Here is a 21,184-nt window from a genome sequence, read left to right as displayed (position 1 = left end):
AAAAAAAAAAAAAAAAAAGGGCGGGAGGGTGAAGAAGTCTCCCCAGTATCTAGTAAATGGAAGAAGAAATGTACCTCTATGAGATAGTACACGACTGTACAAATCTGTGGCGGTTTATAACGCAGACTCAGGAGCTGGGCTGTCTGGGGTCAAGTCCAGGCTCTGCGGCTGACTAGTGGACTTTCACGGTTGTGAACAAGTCACTTAACCTCACTTAGCGTCGGTCGCCAATCCTGATAACGCATACCTATCGCATATGGTATTTAGGATACCTGTGAGATATCTTCATCAACCTCATTAGCTCTAATCATAGCCAGGGAAATATAAACACTATCTCCATGCAAAACATACATTCTTTTAAATCCCTTTTAAAGAAACTTTCCATTCATTTGTTGGGAAACATTCATATGGTTCTAAAATCAAAGGCTACAAAAAGTATACTGTGTAAAGGGTCTTCCCCCTCCCCCATCCAATAACCCACCCCCAACTTCCCCTTCTGTCAGGCAACCCAACATTATTAGCTTCTCCAGACCCTCCCAGAAATAACCTATATGTATACAGGCAATTACATATCTATTAAGCCATCTTTTTTTCCCCTTTTATACATAGTAGCATACCATACACATTGTTTCGCATCCTGCTTTTTTCTGTGTAATAATACATTGAAGAATATTCTGTATCAGTTAAAGTGATCCTTCATTCATTCTTTTTTTTTTTTGCGGTACACGGGCCTCTCACTGTTGTGGCCTCTCCCGTTGCGGAGCACAGGCTCCGGACGCACAGGCTCAGCGGCCATGGCTCACGGGCCCAGCCGCTCCGCGGCATGTGGGATCTTCCCGGACCGGGGAACGAACCCGTGTCCCCTGCATCGGCAGGCGGACCCTCAACCACTGCACCACCAAGGAAGCCCCATTCATTCACTTTTATGGCTGCACAGCATTCGATTCTATGCATGTACTGTAATCAACAGTCTCCTATTGAGACTATAGAGGTTGTTGAGAGTTTGCTTCCAACACAAGTAACGCTGCTACAAATAATCTTGTATTTCGGTTTTTATGAATATGTGTGAATATTTCTGCAAAATAAATTCTTAAGAGGTGGAATTGCTAGATGAAAGCACATTTGAAATTTTGATGGATATCACAAAACTGTCCTCCACAGAAGGCACTTTACACCCAGCAGTAACAAGGTATAAGACTGTCTCTCAACACTGTCTTACCAGGTTCCTTACATCTGCCGGGACAGTTAACAGATGCTAGCTTGAAGAATTTTTGTTTTGCTTTTCTCTGATTATGAGGCTGAGCCTTCTTTCCTCCATTTAAAAATCATCAGTATTTCCTTTTCTGTGGACAATCTAGTCACATCCTTTGTTCATTTTTCTCCTTGGTTTTGGAGCTGCCTTTATTAAGTTATAGGAGCTCTTTATATATTAGACTTAACAAGTCCTTTGTCTGAAACTTGAATTGAAAATATTCCCTCCACATTGTAAACTGGCTTTTTACTTTGCTTCTGGTGTTTCTGCCAAGTGTAAAGTTGGTTTTCTGTTTTGTTTTGTTTCACCATTTCAAATTTAACACTTTTACTTCATGGCTTCTGGATTTTAAGTAAAACATTTTTAAAGGCTTCCCTTCTCCAAATTTCTAGGAAAAAAAGTAATCCAGGGTTTCTTGCAGTCATTATGTCACTTTTAACTTTTAAATATTTGATCCATTTGCCATTTACCCTAGTATAAAAACTGAGCTCCAGTACCAAGTTACTTTTTTTTTCTTCCTAGACAGCTTAATAACCCATATTCCCCCAATGTTTGAATAGCAGATTTATTAGAAACTAAATCCCCATTAAGTATCTATACCAGATTCTGGATGTTTCACCCTGCTTGATTATTCTGTCTCCTCACAAACCCAGCTTTGTAATATGTTTTAACATCTGATAAGACAGTTAAAGGGAAAACATGAAGGCACAGTTAGGCTAAAAACTATTAACAATAATAGTTATCCCACGCTCCACAGAACAAATACACAGTTACACATTTCACTTTGGGCATTAAAAAGCAAAAGTTCAATTGAAAATTTACTAAAATGCAGATGAGGACCTGTTGGTGCACCCGGTATAACCAGGTAAAAAAGACAACGGAAACAGGAACATCTTTAAATCCATGACCAGTTCTCAGCCTTGCCTCCAGCGAGACACACAGGAACGACAATAGCCACAGGAAAGCCGATCTGTGTGCGATTCTTATAGGCCAGCCTTAACTCAGCAGCCGTATACAGAGGAAGTGTGTAGAGCTGACTGTTCTAGTCCAAAGACAGCCTTCAAGCCAGCCTATTTTTTAAATAATTCGCAAGGGCCAGCCCTTCACCCGTCATTCCCTGGGACATTCCTCACAAAGGACCGTGACACAACTAGTGTAGCACAATACAAAGGCCGAGAACACAGCACAGGAACCTGCAAACAATCTTCCCAAAGGCGAGAGGTCTCAGAGTCGCCCTATAATCATGTTACCATTAAGGTCAGCTAAAATGCAAGGCCATTTAAAGAGACAGGCTGTAGGGTTGCTTATCTTGCCTGGGAACTTGGAAAAAACAAGTTCCTGGAGTTCTTAAAGCCAGAGGAAATCTACTGGCAAGCCCCACAAAATCACCAAACGCCCAGTGAAGTATAAACGCGTTAAAGGAACATCGTGCAGTGACAGCACATGCAATTTTTACTATAATGATTCCAAAAATAAATTTTTAAAATCTCGCCATTATCCTACATTTTTTCTCTCTGAAACTATTATTTTTACAAAAATTCCCAAGAAGAATAGGGCTGTGAAAACGTTCACTCTTACCCTCAACATAAGGTCCTTCTTTTGGATGCTCACGGACTCTTAAATTGAAGGTTTTGGATGACTTCCGTCTAAGCAGATCTCTCACACGTTCATTATAAATTTCTAAGTAGCTAAAAATTTCAAATAGAGTTGAATTCAGTAAGATGATTTCAGACATTACTAACAACAACAGTAACATCAGCAACATACATTTATGGGTGGTAACCATGTGTCAGGTACAGCACTTTACGTGGATCATTTAATCCCTACAATAGCCCAGAGGTAGGTACTACTATTATCTCCATTTTACAGGTTAGGCAATAGAGGCTCAGGGTGATTTAAACAACCTATCCAAGGCCTCACAGCCTCTGCGGGGTCAGGCAGCCAGGAGAACCCTTGATTGCCACGTCTGCCCCCAAACCACTGACGAAACTGCCTCCCCACACAGGTTTAGGTTCAAGGAGGAAAAAACACCTCAACCACCCAGATTTATTTAAATACTAGATTTATAGTGATCCTACCAACATAAAGAATAACACAAGTCCTATTCAAATAAAAGAATAAGGCAAGTGGGTATACACTGAAAGGTCGAAAGCTCACTCCATTTGAGGTGAGCATCCTTCGTTAGTTTCCGACCAAGGCGGGTTGCCTCTACCGGCCTCCCAAACCCCAATCCAAATGGTACCCAAGGAAGTCACTGAACACGTATGTGCTTTAAGCTTGCCTTCCAACCGGCACAGCACAGGAGGGGGAGAGGCAGACTCTCCCCTAAGGAATCCAAAGGCTTTATCCACTCCTTGTGCCTTAAATCAAGCTCACACTCAGTTACTCAGGCCATGGGCCCTACCTGACTTCAGTTCGAAAAGATGCCTCGTCCCATCTGGTGGTTTCATTTATCCGACTGAAGAGCCCTTCGCAGATCCGGGGTATTAAGCCAGAATCGCCCTGCAGTGGGAAGGAGGGACGCCTCAGCTGTCACTTGAAATAAAAGCAACCGACGATTGCATCTGCAATTGGCTGGGGTGGACTCAGGCTCCAGGGGCCTGCAGGCCCAGCCCAGGGCCCAGGGCGCAGCACTCATCCCCTGCAGGGCTGCTTCCTACTCTCTGAAATGAGAGGGTTGAGTTTTCGAATTTCTACCTGCTGGGACCATGATAATATACAGTTATCAGCTGTTCAGCAGCTAAATCGTGGCTTGCAAACATAAGACGACTTATTCTCTAGCTTTCAAATAGTCACGTTTCGGTCGGCGCTGACACGCTGACGAGCTTCAGAACGGTACCAAAGACGAGGTAAAAATGTTCTCGTTAGAAAGCCAGACTTTAGGGCTTCAGTGTTTTCTTCTGAAATCCCTCCCTACTTTCACCCAATCTCCCATCCCCAAAATAAATATATATATATATCATCACAGGTTTAGGAGAATTTTTTTCCTTGATACCATTAAATCAGTATCAATTCTTATAAAGAAAAATTGGGCCTTTCACCACATTTTTTCTTCTTACTTTAAAAAATAAAATAAAAAAGAATACCCAAATGGTACTCAACTGTAAGGTCAGAGAAAAACAGTTGTAACTTATGAGTGCTTTGCTGAACTTACATAAACTAGCTAAGAGGGAATCAACATGTAAATTTCATTTTTAGAGAAGGCTTTTTTCTCCAAAGGCACTGTAGGAAAGTAGGAAGAGAGAAGCAATGGTAAAAGGAAACGTGAAACTCTTGAAATTGTCTGTTCTTCTCTTATTCTTCCCTACTTCTCAGCATTGAAGATTCACTGCCCAGCGTTTATTTTCTTCTCCTGGAAAGAAAATGCCTGGATTTAAGAAGCCAGGACACATGCACTCGAAGGCTTACATCTGGAAAGACCTGTCCTCCTTTAATGCATGACTTCTTCCACTAACCATCGAGCCTGTAGCATTCAAGGCACCACCGAGCCTGTCAGCAGGAAACCCAGCCGTCCTCTGCTAGTCCTCCCACATCTAGAACAGGCTGGCACCTCTCAGACTCCGTGAACAGTTTTCAAAACCACAACATGAGAAAAGTAAAACACACAAGCACCGTCCAGGTCTGGAGAAAACACAGAATGGGATAAGTTCCTACAATCACGTCTAGTTCTTCCTCTGCCATATTTTGGGGCAAGTATAACTTTAAGGTTCTTAATTTATACAGCATAACTACTAGACTCTACATACTATATTTATAACTATGTAGACTCTACATAACCTGTATAATTCTAACGTATTTTATGTATTCACTGGATTTATGTAGTACCTTTCCACCAAAGAGACTCTTTTTTTACATTTTTCTTGGGGAAAAATGTTTTGAATAATTTTAAATAGAACAGAGTTCAATAATTTTATTCAAACTGTTGGGTTGGCAGAAAAGAAGAATAAATTACTTGTAGGCCCAGCATACTTTTTTGATAAGATTATAAAGCCTTTAAAAACAGAAAATGAACTGAGGCTCCCATCCATTATTCATGCTTATAAATTTAAAACTATTTCTAATTTAAAATCTCTCAAAGGAAATTTCGTCCAACTTATTACTGAGTTTTACCTTATCGCTAAAGAACGATCAGAACATGAAAAGCAAGTTAGTACAGACCACGTAGATAAGAGATACTTTTATCAGTCCAAAGAGAGATAATGAGAAATTTTCTTCCCACACAGTGTAAACAACGTACAGAATCTCCCATCATAGTGTATGACTTTCCTGATCCAGTCTGCCCGTATGCAAAGACACATGCATTATAACCTTCAAATGCAGACTTCACGACATCTGTGCCAAGGGTTTTGAAAACCTGAAAGAAGGGAAAAAAAAAAACAAAAAAACACAAAAGATACAATTACCATGGATTTTAATAAAAACTCCTTCAGTGTTGACAGTATTCTTGAATACTACTTTCATAAGGATTACACCATGCAAAATAAATCACTACAGAGCTGTTAACAACAGAATAAGTGTATACCCCAGTTTTTAATCAAAAGGAAACTTTTCTGATTTCCTTCATTTGATTTAATCAAGCAGAAAGCAACCCCATCCTTTTTCCACTTAAGTTAACAAAAAATTCCTGAAATAGAAAAAGGTAAACAAGGCAAAGTGACAGTCATATCTAGAAACAAAGACGATTTTAAAGCGTGATGATTTACCATTTCAGAATTACATAAACTTATAAAGTGATTCATGCTACCAGACCTTCCAGAAACTAAATATTCAATGTCACAGCAGCCAGAAAGTTACGGCCCAAAAACCATGTCAAATCAATGTCATCATTTTAAGGATACGGCCATTCATCAAAGTAAGTCTCCAGAGGCTCTCACAGAGCTGAGTGATGAGTGGGTGCAGATGAGGCTGGGATGCCAGGCTCTCCCGAGTCAGAATCCAGTGCATTTTCCTGTTTGGACATTTGCCCAGGATGGAGAGGGCAGGAAGACGAGCTGTGTGGGGCCTGGGTTGGCACTTACGGTGGCCTGAGTTCACGTCCACCGCACCACACAACTGCACTAGGATGCTTTGGGGAATGGAAGGGGGGTGAAGGACAAATACTTGACCCACACAATCGATGTAAAAGAAGCAAATCAAGATGCCTGGTCATCCTCCTTACACCCAGCTGGGGCGGGGACCAGCCAAAGCTTTCTAACCCCCTCCTGCCTTCACACTGGCCCCCGCCCCCTCCCTGCAGGGGAGACCAGGACACAAAGGGCACACAGAACACCTCCCTGCTTCAAAAACAAGGCACATCAGCAGCTGAAGAGACACCAGAGAGGGAATACAATCAGGTTCTCAGTCAGAGCCAGGAAAAGGTGTGGGGTCCCCCGCAAAGGCCAGGGCGGGAGCCTCACCAGCCCCTCGGGAGGGTACAGTCTCCGTGAGTGATGCCGGGTGAGCCCAGCTCAAGACACACCATCGTCTCCCCATAGGGATCTGGGCCCTCCAGCCAGATACCACCCCGGGACGGGGCTGACAACCACTGGCCATCGTGCTCTCCCCTCCCCACACAGACATCCTTGCTACCAACACAGCTTGTCAGCCAAGGACGCTCCAGGCACCGTCTTCCTGCCATCTTGTTTAGACTTCGTCTCCTCGGTGGCGTCAAAGATGTACAGACTATCCTTCCAACCCAGCCACTTCCACAGAGGACCCTCTCATTACTCTCCTTCATTCTGAGTTAAGTTTCATCCGTTTCAGCTTTACGAGCTGATATTTTCTGATCCTTTTTCCACATTCAGATGACTAACTCAACCTTCAACTAGAGCAGCTCACACCATGTCTGTGATCAGTCCTCGGGGCGAGTAGTGTCCTAGATCCACTGTCCAGGGGGAGAGGTTAGGTCACTGGGCACACAGAGGGCGGCAAAGTGGGATCTGCACCCGGCCTCCCTGAAGCCAAAGCCTGCGCTTCTACAGGAGTAGACGCCGAGTCCTCTTCCCACGCTCTCGACATCAATCTGGGAGCCCCAACCCTACGTGGAACGGCCTTCCCCGACAGACCCCACACACAAACACACACACACACACACACACACACACACACACACACACACCTCTGTGAAGAAGCAGAACCAGGAATCCCAGGGGGACTCTGGGCTCCAGACTAACCATCTGAGGTTCATTTTCACCACTATATATGGAATAGGAGGAAAACTAAATATTTATTTAATTCTTTCTGATTAGACAAAAACCAAAAGGCAGATGTCACTTTTAACCACTTCACAGAGTGCCACTGGAGAGAAAGAAGAGCCTTCCAAAAGCTTCTGGAAGAATAAAGGAAGGCTCTTCTCTCATACTTTTGTCTGGGGCTAAAACAGTCATGGAAAATATCATATTTAAACCAAACCCCAAAGTTTTCAAAATGGAATTCTTCCCCAGGGTTAAAATCCACACCTGCTACCTTACTCCTCATTTAGTCTCTAGAAAGCTAACTCAGCTGGAGTTCCTCCAGACTCAGGGGGTCCCGGAGGGGGCGGGGGGCCTGGCACTGGTGGACGTGACCGCACGACAGGCCTAGAAAATGCAGGTCCGCAGGCGCTGAGACCCAGGCCTGGCTTGGTCCCAGCTTCAAGTCGGTTGCGGACCCAGAGAAGCAGCAGGACGGTGCCCACACCTACGGGGTTCCCAGCAGGGAAAACCGGCTACCCCACTGCAGCTCCCACCAAGGACTGATTTACCATCGTCTACCAAACCGAGGTGGGGAAGGAAGGGCTGCTCGACTGGCTGACGTCCTGCCCTCCTGGCCAGGGTCCCCGAGAGCCATTTCGCTGCTTGTCTGAGAGGCTACAGAGCTGACTTACAGAGCAAAGGGAGGCATCGCAGGCCCTCGCTTGAGGGGAAGTGCCCACAAGAGGGCGCTGTGAAAACAAAAGACTCTCCATCCAGCTGTCAACTGGGAAATTTTAGGTTTCAAGTTTCTCCGAAGTCGAATCAAGGAACAGGCAGTGCGAGATCAAAGCCTCCCTTTGTAGTCTGGAGAACAATTAAGAAAATTAGACCTTACTTAATGGTCTTTAATTGACACGAGTATGGACTTAAATGGCTCACTGACTTTTTTTCTAAATCTAACATTAATTTGGAAGGAAGAAATAGTAACGGTCATCTTATTTGGAATTTGTTTAACACTATGGGAAACTTGACTTGTACTATAGTAATGGGCATGATATATTGTCTCAAGATGCCTCTTCATTTAAACGATTTTTAAAAAGAAGAAAAAGACAAGGGCCGACATCACACTAAGCCTGAGAACTGTCGGCTCAGTTCCCGTGCAGGATCCGGCAGCGTGAAAACTTTAGTCGATACAACACCAGCTATTCAAAGTAGAGATGACGAAGATTACCTTCTCTTTAACAGAGTGTCTAAAATATAGGTGTTTTCCCAAAAATGCCAAACTCACAGAAAAAGAGATCGGATTTGTGGTTACCAGAGGCGGGAGGCTGGGGGAGGGAGACTTGGAAGAAGGCGGTCAAGAGGTACAAACTTACAGTTACAGGAGAAATAAGCACTAGGAATATAATAAACAACAATGGTGAGTACAATTTACACTGCTGCATGATACACAGGAAAGGTGTTATCAGAGGAGATCCTAAGAGTTCTCATCACAAGGAGGAAGTTTTTTTTCCTTTTCTTTTTATTGTATCTATATGAGAGGATGGTTATTAATTAAACCTATTGCGATAATTGTTTCACAAGATACGTAAAGCGAACCATCATGCTGTACACCTTAGACTTATACAGAGGTGTATGTCAATTATTTCTCAATACAACTGGAAAAGAGGAAAAAAAAAACACTAGGAGTGTTCCTGGATCTCTGCTGGTTTTATTAACACGTGGTTCTGCTAGAAAGCAGTGTTTACTAACATATCTCAAAGGCTTTTTCTGTTCTGAACTGAATGTACGATATAAATAACCTGAGACTGTTCCATGACTTTGGGTTCCAGAGTCAAGGAACCCAAAGCCTCTGAAGCGCAGACACCTGAAGCGGGAAAGTCTCCTCCTCAGCTGAAAACTCTTTTCATTCTCAAACTATTTTTAAACTCTGGGCAGCTATTTTTAACTCCCAAAAGAGCTAAACGTGGGCTTCCCTGGTGGCGCAGTGGTTGAGAGTCCACCTGCCGATGCAGGGGACATGGGTTCGTGCCCCGGTCCGGGAGCATCCCACATGCCGCGGAGCGGCTGGGCCCGTGAGCCATGGCCGCTGAGCCTGCGCGTCCGGAGCCTGTGCTCCGCAACGGGAGAGGCCACAACAGTGAGAGGCCCGTGTACCGCAAAAAAAAAAAAAGCTAAACGTGTTACTGCTTCCCTGACCTTGACTCTCACTGAACCCAAGATATGTGACCTGTTCCATAAATGAACTACCCACCCGTAGACAAGGCCTCTCAGTCAGCAAACGCCTGCTGAGCATCTCCAGGGAGCCAGGCCCTGCTGTCCACGCCACCACTCCCGTCCCTGGGCTTTCCCTCGGCACAGCCCCTGTCCCCAAAAGGCCTCAAATCCAGGTTAAACAGGGGGGAAATCCAGCGGCTCGCTGGGTAACTTAGGAGGGAAACCTTCATGGCCCTCATTCATCCTCTAATGAAGATGTTCTGAGGACCATGTAATGAACCAGCTTTACCCTTAAACTCCCTCGTACCAGCCACTTCATTTGCATTCCTACCTGAAAGCCAAAACCTGGATTCCACTAGCTGCAACATTCTGTTCCTCACCAGACTCCTAGTTACCAACACTGACTGATCCACTTGCCTCAGGACCAACGTCATCTTCGCTCACTCGCTCATCCATTTATTCATTCAACAGGGCTGCCAATCCTTAAACCCTTAAGACCTTCCAGGGGTATCTCCACCGCCGTATACATCAGCCCCAGGATCTCAACTCTGCTACTATTCAGTCGATTAGACCTACAGACTTGAGAAGGTTATTTTAGCTGAGTCTCCTTGACAAAGAAAAATAGAGCTAAAGTCGACCTCATTTGGTTCTTTGTGAGGATTAAACGAGGCAGCACCCCTGAGCACCAAGCAGCGTTTCTGATTCCCCTGCAAACTCCAGCAGCATTACTTCACCTTTCCTCTCCCGGCCCCTCTCTCATGCCCAGCACCCCATCTCTCCTCATGGCCCCCATTCCTACTGCTGTCGTCCTTTCTGTGTTTCCCCAGTACTGAATCAACAACTTGCAGATACTATCACTGCAGGCCTCTCCTTGGAACAACTTCTCCACGTTCACAGCCAATCTGAACTCCCAACACTTACATCGCCTCAGAAAGCCAGCCTCCTCCACAAACCATTCCTAAACCAACTACGTTTCTCAAATGCTAAGGATCGTGCAACTCACCTGGGGATCTTGCTAAAAAATGCAGTTTGATTCAGCAGGTCTGGAGTAGTTCCTGAAATTCTGCATTTCTAACACTTTCCCAGGCAACGCTGAGATTCTAATACATGGACACACGAAGTTACAAGAAACTACACCAGGATACCACTTCAAGATGCCATCGTGTGGGTCACAAGCCTGGGTGGGCAGGACAGGAATTCACGTTCATTTTAAGACCTGGAGACCTGAAGCCATGCCTCTTAAGAAGCTGTTAACAAGCCAGGGAGAAGCCCCGCCATGCGGCCATGCTCTCCCCCCTACCCCACACCGTGTTTCACCAGAACCCCGCTCTGCTCCAACACCCTGCTTGCCCCAGCCAGGGAAATACACTAGTCCTTCTGGTCACATGACACACCATCAAGCGACGGTCCCCTGGGAGGATCTTCAGGTCTGTTCTTATCTGCCCATCTCATGTCTGCATTTCAGATCACAAAAGCCTACAGCACAGGTTTCCTGGACAAATTCCAGCTTCATTCTAGGTTCTAGAAAGATTCTGAACAAAACGATCTTCCTTTCTAGAATCTTTCTTTCTAGAACCTACAATGATCCATCCAAGCAGGGGGAATGTGACTTGGGTGTGAAGTGTACCTCCTAAAGCTCTGCATCGCAGCAGGACTCAAGGCCAACTGAGTTATGTGCCAGGCTTAGCAGTACACACAGGCAGACATCAGAGTTCCTGCGGATTCAGTTCAGACCACAGCAATAAAGCGAGGCACACAAATGTTTTGGTTCCCTGTGCAAATAAAAGTCATGTTTATAAGATACTGTCGTCTATTAAGTGTGTAGTAGCATTCTGTCTAAAAAATAACATACATACCTTAATTAAAAAATACTTGCTAAAAAATGCTAACCATCATCTGAGCCTTCAACAAGTCATAATCTTTTTGCAATAGTAACACGATAGATCACTGATCGAATACTAATGATAGAGTTTGAAATATTGCGAGAATTACCAAAATGTGACACAGAAACATGAAGTGAACAAATGCTGTTGGGAAAATGGCGCCAACAGACTCGACACAGGATTGCCTCGACCTTCAATTTGCAGAAAAGCGTTAACATCGAGCACAGTAAAATGAAGTATGCCTGTAAATGTCCCCCCCAAAAAAATGCTTTACTTGCAAAGCTCCTTTAAAACAGTCATCACTGCTGAGTTCTGAAACAAAAATGATGACCATCATGCTCCGAAGTGGGGAAAAAAAAAAAAATCAACCTTTTGGGGATGGAATTCATCTCAGGCTTAAGATAAACGGTGCTATGTAATAAGCAAAAAGCTGAGTTAGCAAAGGCTAATTTTACATAAATCATATTCAGAAAAACATTAGCAAGACGTTTTAAAGAATTTTAGGGTAGGCATGTTTTTTCTCAATATGAAAATAAACCAAAACAGAGATTTTGAAAATACCATACCATTTCTTGTGAAACATAATCTGGACTTTGTGTATCGGCAGAATAAAAAGAAAAGTCATAGGTGAAGGTCTTGGTCCGTTCTCTTCCTGAGTCCCCAGTCCCTCCTTCTGGTATCTAGAAAGAGATGATTATGACAATAACAACAATGTAAGAGGAAAATAATAATAATGTGAAGAGCTCTGTCAGCAAACAAGTAATCTGCCCAAGTCAAGGAAAAACTTCATAAAAAGTACACAGACGATCACCATTTTCCATTATTTATACCCTGACTCAAATCCATTTAATTCCTCACCTCCTGAATGAATGAATGAATGAATGAACGAGCAAGCAAACCTCAACTCCTCCCAGCAATTCAGGCTCTCTACGACATGCCCCAAGGCTACTTTTCTGGACTTCTTATCATGATTACCTTATATGAACCTGACACTCCAGCCAGACGCTGTGTTTTTCTGACTTCGATGCTTTTTATTGCTGGAGTCTGCACAACTCCACGGGGTGCTGTTCACAGAGGTGACAATGTGAAAGCAGTTGTGTGATCCTGTGGCCCCACTGAAAACTCCAGGCCTGAGGCCTCCTCTTCCACAAAGCTCCCCTTGGGCACTGCATCCAGAAGTAACTCTCCCACCTCTGAGAGACGACTCTCCCAGGGCACATCGTATTATGAGTCTATTGCATATGTTTGCATACATCTTGTCTACCTTGCTATATACCAAAATTGAAGCAAAACCCTGTTTAAAACTCTTCATATGCCACCAAGGCCTCACACAGCTCCCTGGACATATGCCGAGTAAATGTAATGGGCATCCTATTTTCCAACATAATTCAGATACTATAGTATACATACTATAAAAGAAGGAAATTGTTTAAGGTTCTTATTATTAAAATGTTTAAAAATCCAGGCATCTATTCTGGTTATATCAGACAAGGCAATGTTTTGTAAAACTCAAAAAGCAACAGAGTAATCAAGGAAAACAGATTCCATGACACACAAAGGAAGGAGATTCATCCAAAGCCACGGGTCTCTCCACTCCGTTCCGGTAAATATGATGTCTGAATGACTTTGACCGCAGCACTGTGAGCACACAAAGGTACACGAAGCAGAGGTAACTAACAGCAGAGAAAGAACAAGTGACCGTGAGAAGATGTGGGAGGTCAAAGGAGGGAAAGCCAGGTGCGGGCCAAGCAGAGCCAGAAGGTAGAACTGCGGGCAGCAGAGAAAGAAAGACATTCCACTGGAGAATGCCTCAGGCCAAGGGGCACCAGAGCCTCAGAGGAGGCCTCTCGAAATGCCCAGAGCACGGCCCATGCGAAGATGGGCACATTCCCCAGCTTCTATCACTGGGGATCAAGTTGCACGACTTTGAAACTGGATTTCAAAGCGTCCAGTCCCTTGAGCCACGAATTAACAGAAATCCAACCAGAGGCTGATCTGCACTTGGCCGTGGGGCACCAGGCCTCTGAAACCCAAACCTGTGAGCTAATGACAACTATCGGAGGAGGATGGGGCTGGGTTCATAAGGGACATGATTTCTTTATTACTGATTTTACACACTTATTTTTCCCCTAAGTGAAAAGTATTCAAGGTCCTTAACAAATTCACTAACCAAAGAAAGAAAAACAGGATACTTTAAGTACAAAAAGAACTCACCATCTCAGGAAATTCTGGGATTTTTTTTCAATTTTCTTTTTTCCAGAAAAAAATTTCAGTTTTTTAAATTTTTCATCCTCTGAGTTTTGAATAATACCAGCTTCTCTTGCAAAGTTTACAAAATTATTTTCATTAAAAATGAAAACAAATCTAGGGCCAAAGCTTATTTAATAATTCACAATGAGCCAATTGCCAGGCTAAGGATCCACCACAGGATACAGGATAGAAATGCCTGGGTCAGGGCTAAACCCATGAGGTCACCTCCCAGAGCTGCGGCTCAGGCCCGGCTCCCAGGTCAGCGAAACCAGGGACGGGACAGGAGACAAAGCATCAACCCTTTTGCTTTGTGACCAAGCCCAAGCCAAGTGCAAGCTGACGTGGTGAACTGAACGGAGAAAGGAGGGCTGTGGAAACAGCAGATGTGTTGTATCTACCCACAAGCCATCGGACGCAGAAACAAACACACAATCACAGAACTGGAGCCAGCCCAGGCCGCTACTTGCCTTTAAGTTTGTGATTGTTGTTTTGCTTTTCTCCATTTGAATAATGAATTTGGCTTCCAAGTCCTTTTCCCTGCAACACAAATAATTCAGCGTTGGTTAGGAGAGAAAAGACTGTTTTTACAATATTTGTTGTATTTACTTTTTACATATGGCAGTTTGTTTTTAAATGGCACGTGAAGCACAATCTCTGATACACCCCCGTCCTGAAACCTTACGAACGTAAACTTGAGGACGCACAAAACAGATGCCACCATCAAAAACTTAAGACTGAAAATACTGTGTTGGCGAACCCTGGAAGAACTTTTACCTGTGAGTCAAAAGGAGGCTATGTGAAATGACAGAAACCAGGGACATTGTGTGACTCGGAAAAAAGAGAAGCCCCACCCACCCGGTACAGAAGAAAGTCACCATATCCCTCCATCCAGGATGAGAACTAAGAAGAAACAGGAGTAGTGCTCACAACCAGGTGCTGCTTCTAGAAGCAGCCAGGGCCCTGTCCCCTCCCCCCACCTCCTTTCTATACCCATCCAGAAAATGTACTTCCTAGAAGACACCAGAACAGGAAGTTAAGAGAAATCCTAAAAAGTACAGTTCTCTGAAAGAAACGAGACTACACCCACACAATGGAGTGGGATGTCCCTGGCAAAGGAATGAGGAAGGTCTCTATGTACTGCTGTGGACGGAGGCCAGGGTTCGTTAAGTGGGAAATGTGAGGTGGAGAAAAGTATACACGGGATGATGCTACTTGTATTTAAAGATAAAAAGGATAGTGTATCTATTTTTCGAAAGGTTACCTATGGAGAAAGAAGATGAAGTGGAAGAGACAGGGAGAGAAGCTAGATTTCTAGAAAAACACCTTGATCTATATAGATCATCTTTAGAATGATGAAAATAAGTTACACAAAAATAAAACAAAATTATTTTTATTAAATAACCTAAAACACAAAAGTAAGTTGAAGTAAATGAACCTGTGTGCCGCATGGTGAGAAAAGACCTCATGTGCTAAGTCCTTAGGCAGGGGGAATCTAGCCTAAGGAGAAAAAGAACTACAGAGCAAAGATACTGCGGGTTCAGGAATCATATTTTTGGTGATAAGTGTAGTTATCCTGGGATTTCTGTTTGTGTATTGTGGGATAATACATGAGTAATTATGTTGCTGCCTCTGAGGACCAAGGATTTTGGTTGAAAGGAGATACAAACATTAGATTTGTTAAAAAGAAACTATAGGGGGCCTTCCCTGGTGGCGCAGTGGTTGAGAGTCCGCCGATGCAGAGGACGCGGGTTCGTGCCCCGGTCCGGGGGGATCCCACGTGCCGCGGAGCGGCTGGGCCCGTGAGCCATGGCCGCTGAGCCTGCACGTCCAGAGCCCGTTCTCCGTTCTCCGCAACGGAAGAGGCCACAGCGGTGAGAGGCCCGCATACCGCAAAAAAAAAAAAAAAAAAAAAAAAAAAAAAAAGAAAAGAAAAGAAACTATAGGGCCAAAATGCAGTCACTTGTGCTAAGCCCCACCAAGATTTAACACCTTACTTAATGTAGTTTCAGCCTCTCCCAGGAGTAAATCTTGAACCAATCAGCCTGGAATTTCCTGGTCTACACTAATATGGTAACTTGCCTGGTAAGACCCCCCTGCTGTCACCAAGGGAAGCTGACTTTGCCTGAAATAATCCACTTTTTTAACTTCCTTATCACACCCTCCTTCTGCCAGTAAAAGCCTTCTATTTTGCACAGCTCCTGGCAGGGCCTTTCAACTTTCTAGGTGGGATGCTGTCAGATTCATGAATCACTGAATAAAGCCAATTAGATCTTCAAATTCACTCAGCTGAATTTTTCTTTCACAGATTGATGAGGCTAGGTAAAACCTCTGTAGTCCTGAATCTAAGTGGGAAATGCTAACATGAACTTTATCTGAAATTGAAAAAAATAAGTACTCCCTAGCTTTGTCCTCTGAAAAGGCCTAGAATCTTATGGCCAAATTATAGTATCTAAATACCATTTTCCACTAAGGTAAGCCAGGGCTCATGGAGAGAGCCTCAATCCAAATATACAGGCAGACCTTGGACACGCTGCAGGTTGGGTCCAGACCACAGCAATAAAGCGAATATCACAACACAATGAGTCACACGAATTCTGTTGTTTCTCAGAGCGTATCAAAGTTATGTTTAAAATGTTCAATAGCATGATGTCTAAAAAAACAAGGTACGTACCTTCATTTAAAAATACTTTATTGCTAGAAACTGCTAACCATCATCTGAGCCTTCAGCAAGCAGTAATCTTTCTGCTGGTGGAGGGTCTTGCCTCAATGTTGATGGCTGCTGACTGCAGTGGCTACGGCAATTTCTTAATAGAAGACAACAGTGAAGTTGACCTTGCCAATTGACCCTTCCTTTCCTGAACAACTTCTCTGTAGCATGCAATGCTATTTGATAGTATTTAAACCACAGACTCAAATCGGAGTCAATCCTCTCAAACCCTGCTTTATGAACCAAGCTTATGTAATATTCTAAGTCCTTTGTTATCATTTCAACAATCGTCATAGCGTCCTCACCAGGAGCAGATTCCATCTCAAGGAACCACTTTCTTTGCTCATCCATAAGAAGCAACTCCTCATCCATTAAAGTTTTTTCATGAGATTGCAGCAATTCAGTCACATCTTCAGGCTCCATTTCTAGTTCCCTTGCTATTTCCACCACATCTGCAGTTACTTCCTTCACTGAAGTCTGGAACCCCTCAAAGTCATCCATGAGGGTTGGAATCAACTTCTTCCAAACACTTGCTAACGTTGGTATTTTGACTTCTTCCCATGAATAATGAACGTTCTTAATGGCATCTAGAATGTTGAACCCTTTCCAGCAGGTTTTCAAGTTACGTTGCCCAGATCCATCAGAGGAATCACTAGCTATAGCAACCATAGCCTTATGAAATATATTTCTTAAGGAATAAGACTTGAAAGTCAAAATTACTCCTTGATCCATGGGATGCAGAATGGATACTGTGTTAGCAGGCATGAAAACAACATTAATCTTGCTGTCCATCTCCATCAGAGCTCTTGGGTGACCAGGTGCATTGTCAATGAGCAGTAACATTTTGAAAGATTTTTTTTTGAGACGGTCTCAACAGTGGGCTTAAAATATTTAGTAAACTATGTTGTAAAGAGATGTGCTGTCATCCAGGTTTTGTTGTTCCATTTACAGAGCACAGGCAGAATAAACTGAGCATAATTCTTAAGGGTCCTAAGAATTTTGGAATGGTAAATGAGTATTGGCTTTAAGTTAAAGTCACCAACTGCATTAGCCCCTAATGGCAGTCCTAGGTGGCATCTTCTTCCAACAGAAGGCTGTTGCAGGCACAACACTGATTATCTGTTGTTTACTGTAGCCACCTTCGTAGATGATCTTAACTAGATCTTAACTAGATCTGGATAAGGCGCTGCAGCTTCTACGTCAGCACTTTGCTTCACTTTGCACTTGGATGTCACAGAGACAGCTTCTTTCCTTAAACCTCACGATCCAACCTCTGCTGGCTTCAAACTTTTCTTCTGCAGCTTCCTCACCTCTCTCAGCCTTCACAGAACTGAAGAGAGTTAGGGCCTTGCCCTGGATCAGGCTGTGGCGTAAGGGAATGTTGTGGCTGGTTTGATCTTCTATCCAAACCACTCAAACTTTCTCCATGTGAGCAATAAAGCTGTTTCGTTTTCTTACTCATGTGTTCACTGCTGTAGCACTTTCCATTTCCTTCAAGAACTTGTCCTTTGCCTTCACAACTTGGCTAACTGCTTGGCACAAGAGGCCTTGTTTTCAGCCTATCTCGGCTTTTGACATGCCTTCCCCACTAAGCTTAATCATGTCTAGCTTTTGGTTTAAAGTGAGAGACGTGCGACTCTTCCTTTCACTTGAACACTTAGAGGCCACTGTAGGATTAGTAAGTGGCTGACTTTCGATATTATTGTGTCTCGGGGAAGAAAACAGGCCCAGACACATCATTTCCCTACCCGGCTTGTTCAATAACAACAATAAACTACAGGGAATATAAAGGTGGAAGCAGAACGTATAGATTAAAAAAAGTCTAGCGATATATCAACCGACTGGATCTCAGTTCACATAGAAGAACATTTTTAGAAATAATAAGACATGTAGGGAAATGTTAACACTGACTAGATATGTGATGATACTAAGGGATTATTATTTTAGGTGTGATAATAGTATCATGATGATTTTAAAAAGGCCTTAACCTTTTAGAGACATACTGAAACATTTACAAAAGAAATGATGCCTGGGATTTATCTGAAAATAATCTGGGTGGGAGGCTGGGGGAGTAGAGGCAGGAGAGGGTAGCACCCTGGCCACCTCAGGATGAACAGAGACAGAACAAACACCAGCCAGAACAATGAAGCCCAAAGAGGATGTTGCAGTAAACACCACTCAAGTGCTACAGTGGATCCCCATGGCCTGGGTTAACTTTTCCAAGCCAGTTTGAGGAAGTACAGGGCTGGGCGAACAGAACACTGGCTTAGAGACAAATAAATGAAATCCCTCCTGCGTGCGTGGAGCCTCCAGTCCACAGCCCAGGTCTTGGGCGGCTCCACTGTGGACCCAAAAGTGAGAACTGCCTCAGGGACACCCCGTGTTCACGACGCTGGAAAACAAACAGTTGACTCAATCACCCCGCTCCACCGCACTCGACTTCCAAAGTGCGCTCCGCCCAGCGAGAGAGCCACACAGATTCGTTTTGTTAATGCCACAGATGCCACATCCTGGTCCCTCCCGTTGCCACCGGGGTCATTTCTCAGTCACTCATCAACCTACTGTGTCTAGATCTTTCACTTTAGAACCACCAGTATTATCAACAGATACCTGCTGGGAGCACAAAACCATCCGGGGATCTCAGAGGACCAGACGTGACCACGATGGGTGCTCACACCGCCTGCCGGTTCTTACTTACACAACACAAAGGAATGCAGGTCATACCATGCCCACCCCGCACCCACCCCTGTCGTGGGAAGCCAGAGGGTAAGGAATTCCAGGCTCGGAGCCTTACACCTTGGGAGCAGCAAAGTTTAAAGGGCCCTCCCCAGGATCATTTATCCCAACCTGTAGGTAACCAAGATAGTACCTGCCTAGTTTTAAATTAACATCCGCTCTATAAAAATACCAGGGAAGATACCGACTGAAAGGCCATTATGTAGCATTAGCGTCTTTTTTAACAGCCACTTCCGAAATCAAAACTGAAGATGCTCCAATAAAATTAAAAAACAAAAAAAAAAACAACTGGAAATGCTCGGTGGGTTTCAATGGGTCCACAACCTTGAAATGGCAGAGGCTGGGGTGTGGTGAGGAGGGGGAGGGGCAGCCTCACTTTTCTGAGGGACCACAGTTCCCTCAGCTTCTCAAAGAGCTCTGTGCCCCAAAATACGGGCACCCCAGCTCAGACCTGTTATTCAAAGTGCAGCCCAGGCACCAGCAGAGCCCAGAGCTCGAGGGATCACAGGCTCCCTGCGGACCCACCGAATGAAACCCACTATGACAGGAACCCAGAAGGACCCCGACAACCCCTGATGCTGGGAAGCACGGCCCGGACACTATCAGAACATGACGGAGTCATAACCAGTCTTACAGTTACTCTCACGAAACGAACTCCACCATACATGACCTAGTTCGTATGCTGGGAAAACGCACTTTGTACTTTGACCTTTAAGTCTTATTTATAAAATCACATGACAGAACTGGATATAACCCCAGTCAGCTGACACTGTCTCAACTCTTTGCTCCGAGTTGTATGGTGGCTTCTGACCAAGAGCAGTAAGTGCCTAACATCATCAGACCTAGGGAGTCATCTGAGTGTCGTGACACCCAGGCTCCCTCATCCCGAGCACCCGGCCAAGCTTCCAGCCCTTCCTGTACCCGGATGGTTTTCCAACATCAGTGTGGCGCTGCTGCCAACAGCTTAAAATCATTCTAAGTGACAATCACAGCCCATCAAGATTCAGACGGAAGCCATCTGTTCCGGAAAGGGAAGTTCACGAATAACAATTTCCTAGACTCCTTCCTTCTTAAGCATAAACACGAAAACTGTAAGAAAAAGATGGATATTTACTCTGAAAATAATCTCTAAGTATAGTGTTATAAATACAAGGAAGCTAGCTAGAGATTTGGCCATAGACAGCAAATCTCACTCTAGTTACTGAAAATACTTATGGAAAAGCCAATGTAATCTCCATAAAGCGGTTATGATGGCTGGAGTTATTAAACATTGAAACGAACCCTTTGGTGCATTCATCCCTGGTAGATTCCAGGAGGCCGTCAAGCTTCCAAGTATTTCAGAGATGGAAGAAAGGACAAAGGAGGCCCCAGGCTCCCTTTCCTTCCACACTCTGCCGACCTGTCCTGCTCGGGCCCCACGTCCACTGGAGACCGGCTTCTGCTCGTGGCCTTCTCTGTACCTCCAGGGCCTCTAACTATCATAGGTGACCTGACGGTCCACGTGACACTCCCTCTGGCAGCCTCACCTCCTGTCCCCCCCTCCCCACCCAATGGTCAGTTACCCAGTCCCATCCAATCTACCGCCGGGCTACCAACCTTGGCCACCTCTCCCACTGTCCCAGGTCGGCCACTACCACCCCTCTGGAGTCTCTTTGCCTCCAGCCTTGTCCCCTCTCATCCACCCTCCACTCTGCTGTCAGAGGGATTCTTTCCAAATACACATGGTACCGTGTGGCTCCCCGGCTTTACAGCGACTTCCACAGGCCACAGGGTGAAGACCGACTCCCAGCGGTACCCCAAATGCCTTCTGACAGACTCGACCTAACCATTCCACACTATCCATGCCACCCCTCCTCCGGCCAACGCTCACCCTGGCCTTCCTGAGCCTTCGTTGAGCCTCTGCCCCACCCCCTAGTCAGCTGACCAGCTCCTAGCTCACCCCCCAGACCGTGAACTTCTCAGGAGTAAGGACTAGGCCTACTCAGTT

General features: G+C 44.6%; 1 protein-coding gene across 1 annotated transcript in view; it reads right to left on the bottom strand.

Annotated features, from left to right (window-relative positions):
* KIF16B (kinesin family member 16B) overlaps positions 1–21,184 on the bottom strand; it is a 284,700-nt gene that overhangs the window by 237,752 nt on the left and 25,764 nt on the right. Inside the window, exons 2-6 of the mRNA XM_024752697.1 lie at positions 14,222–14,291; positions 12,071–12,184; positions 5,490–5,606; positions 3,657–3,754; positions 2,831–2,940 (exon numbers count right to left, since the gene is read on the bottom strand). Coding sequence (XP_024608465.1) covers positions 2,831–2,940; positions 3,657–3,754; positions 5,490–5,606; positions 12,071–12,184; positions 14,222–14,291 — 509 coding nt within the window. The remainder of the gene's footprint in view (positions 1–2,830; positions 2,941–3,656; positions 3,755–5,489; positions 5,607–12,070; positions 12,185–14,221; positions 14,292–21,184) is intronic.

This window comes from Neophocaena asiaeorientalis, unplaced genomic scaffold, assembly GCF_003031525.2.
Source record: "Neophocaena asiaeorientalis asiaeorientalis breed wild unplaced genomic scaffold, Neophocaena_asiaeorientalis_V1.1 scaffold528, whole genome shotgun sequence".
Taxonomy (NCBI): domain Eukaryota; kingdom Metazoa; phylum Chordata; class Mammalia; order Artiodactyla; family Phocoenidae; genus Neophocaena; species Neophocaena asiaeorientalis.
This window is presented reverse-complemented; position numbering and strand designations above follow the sequence as displayed.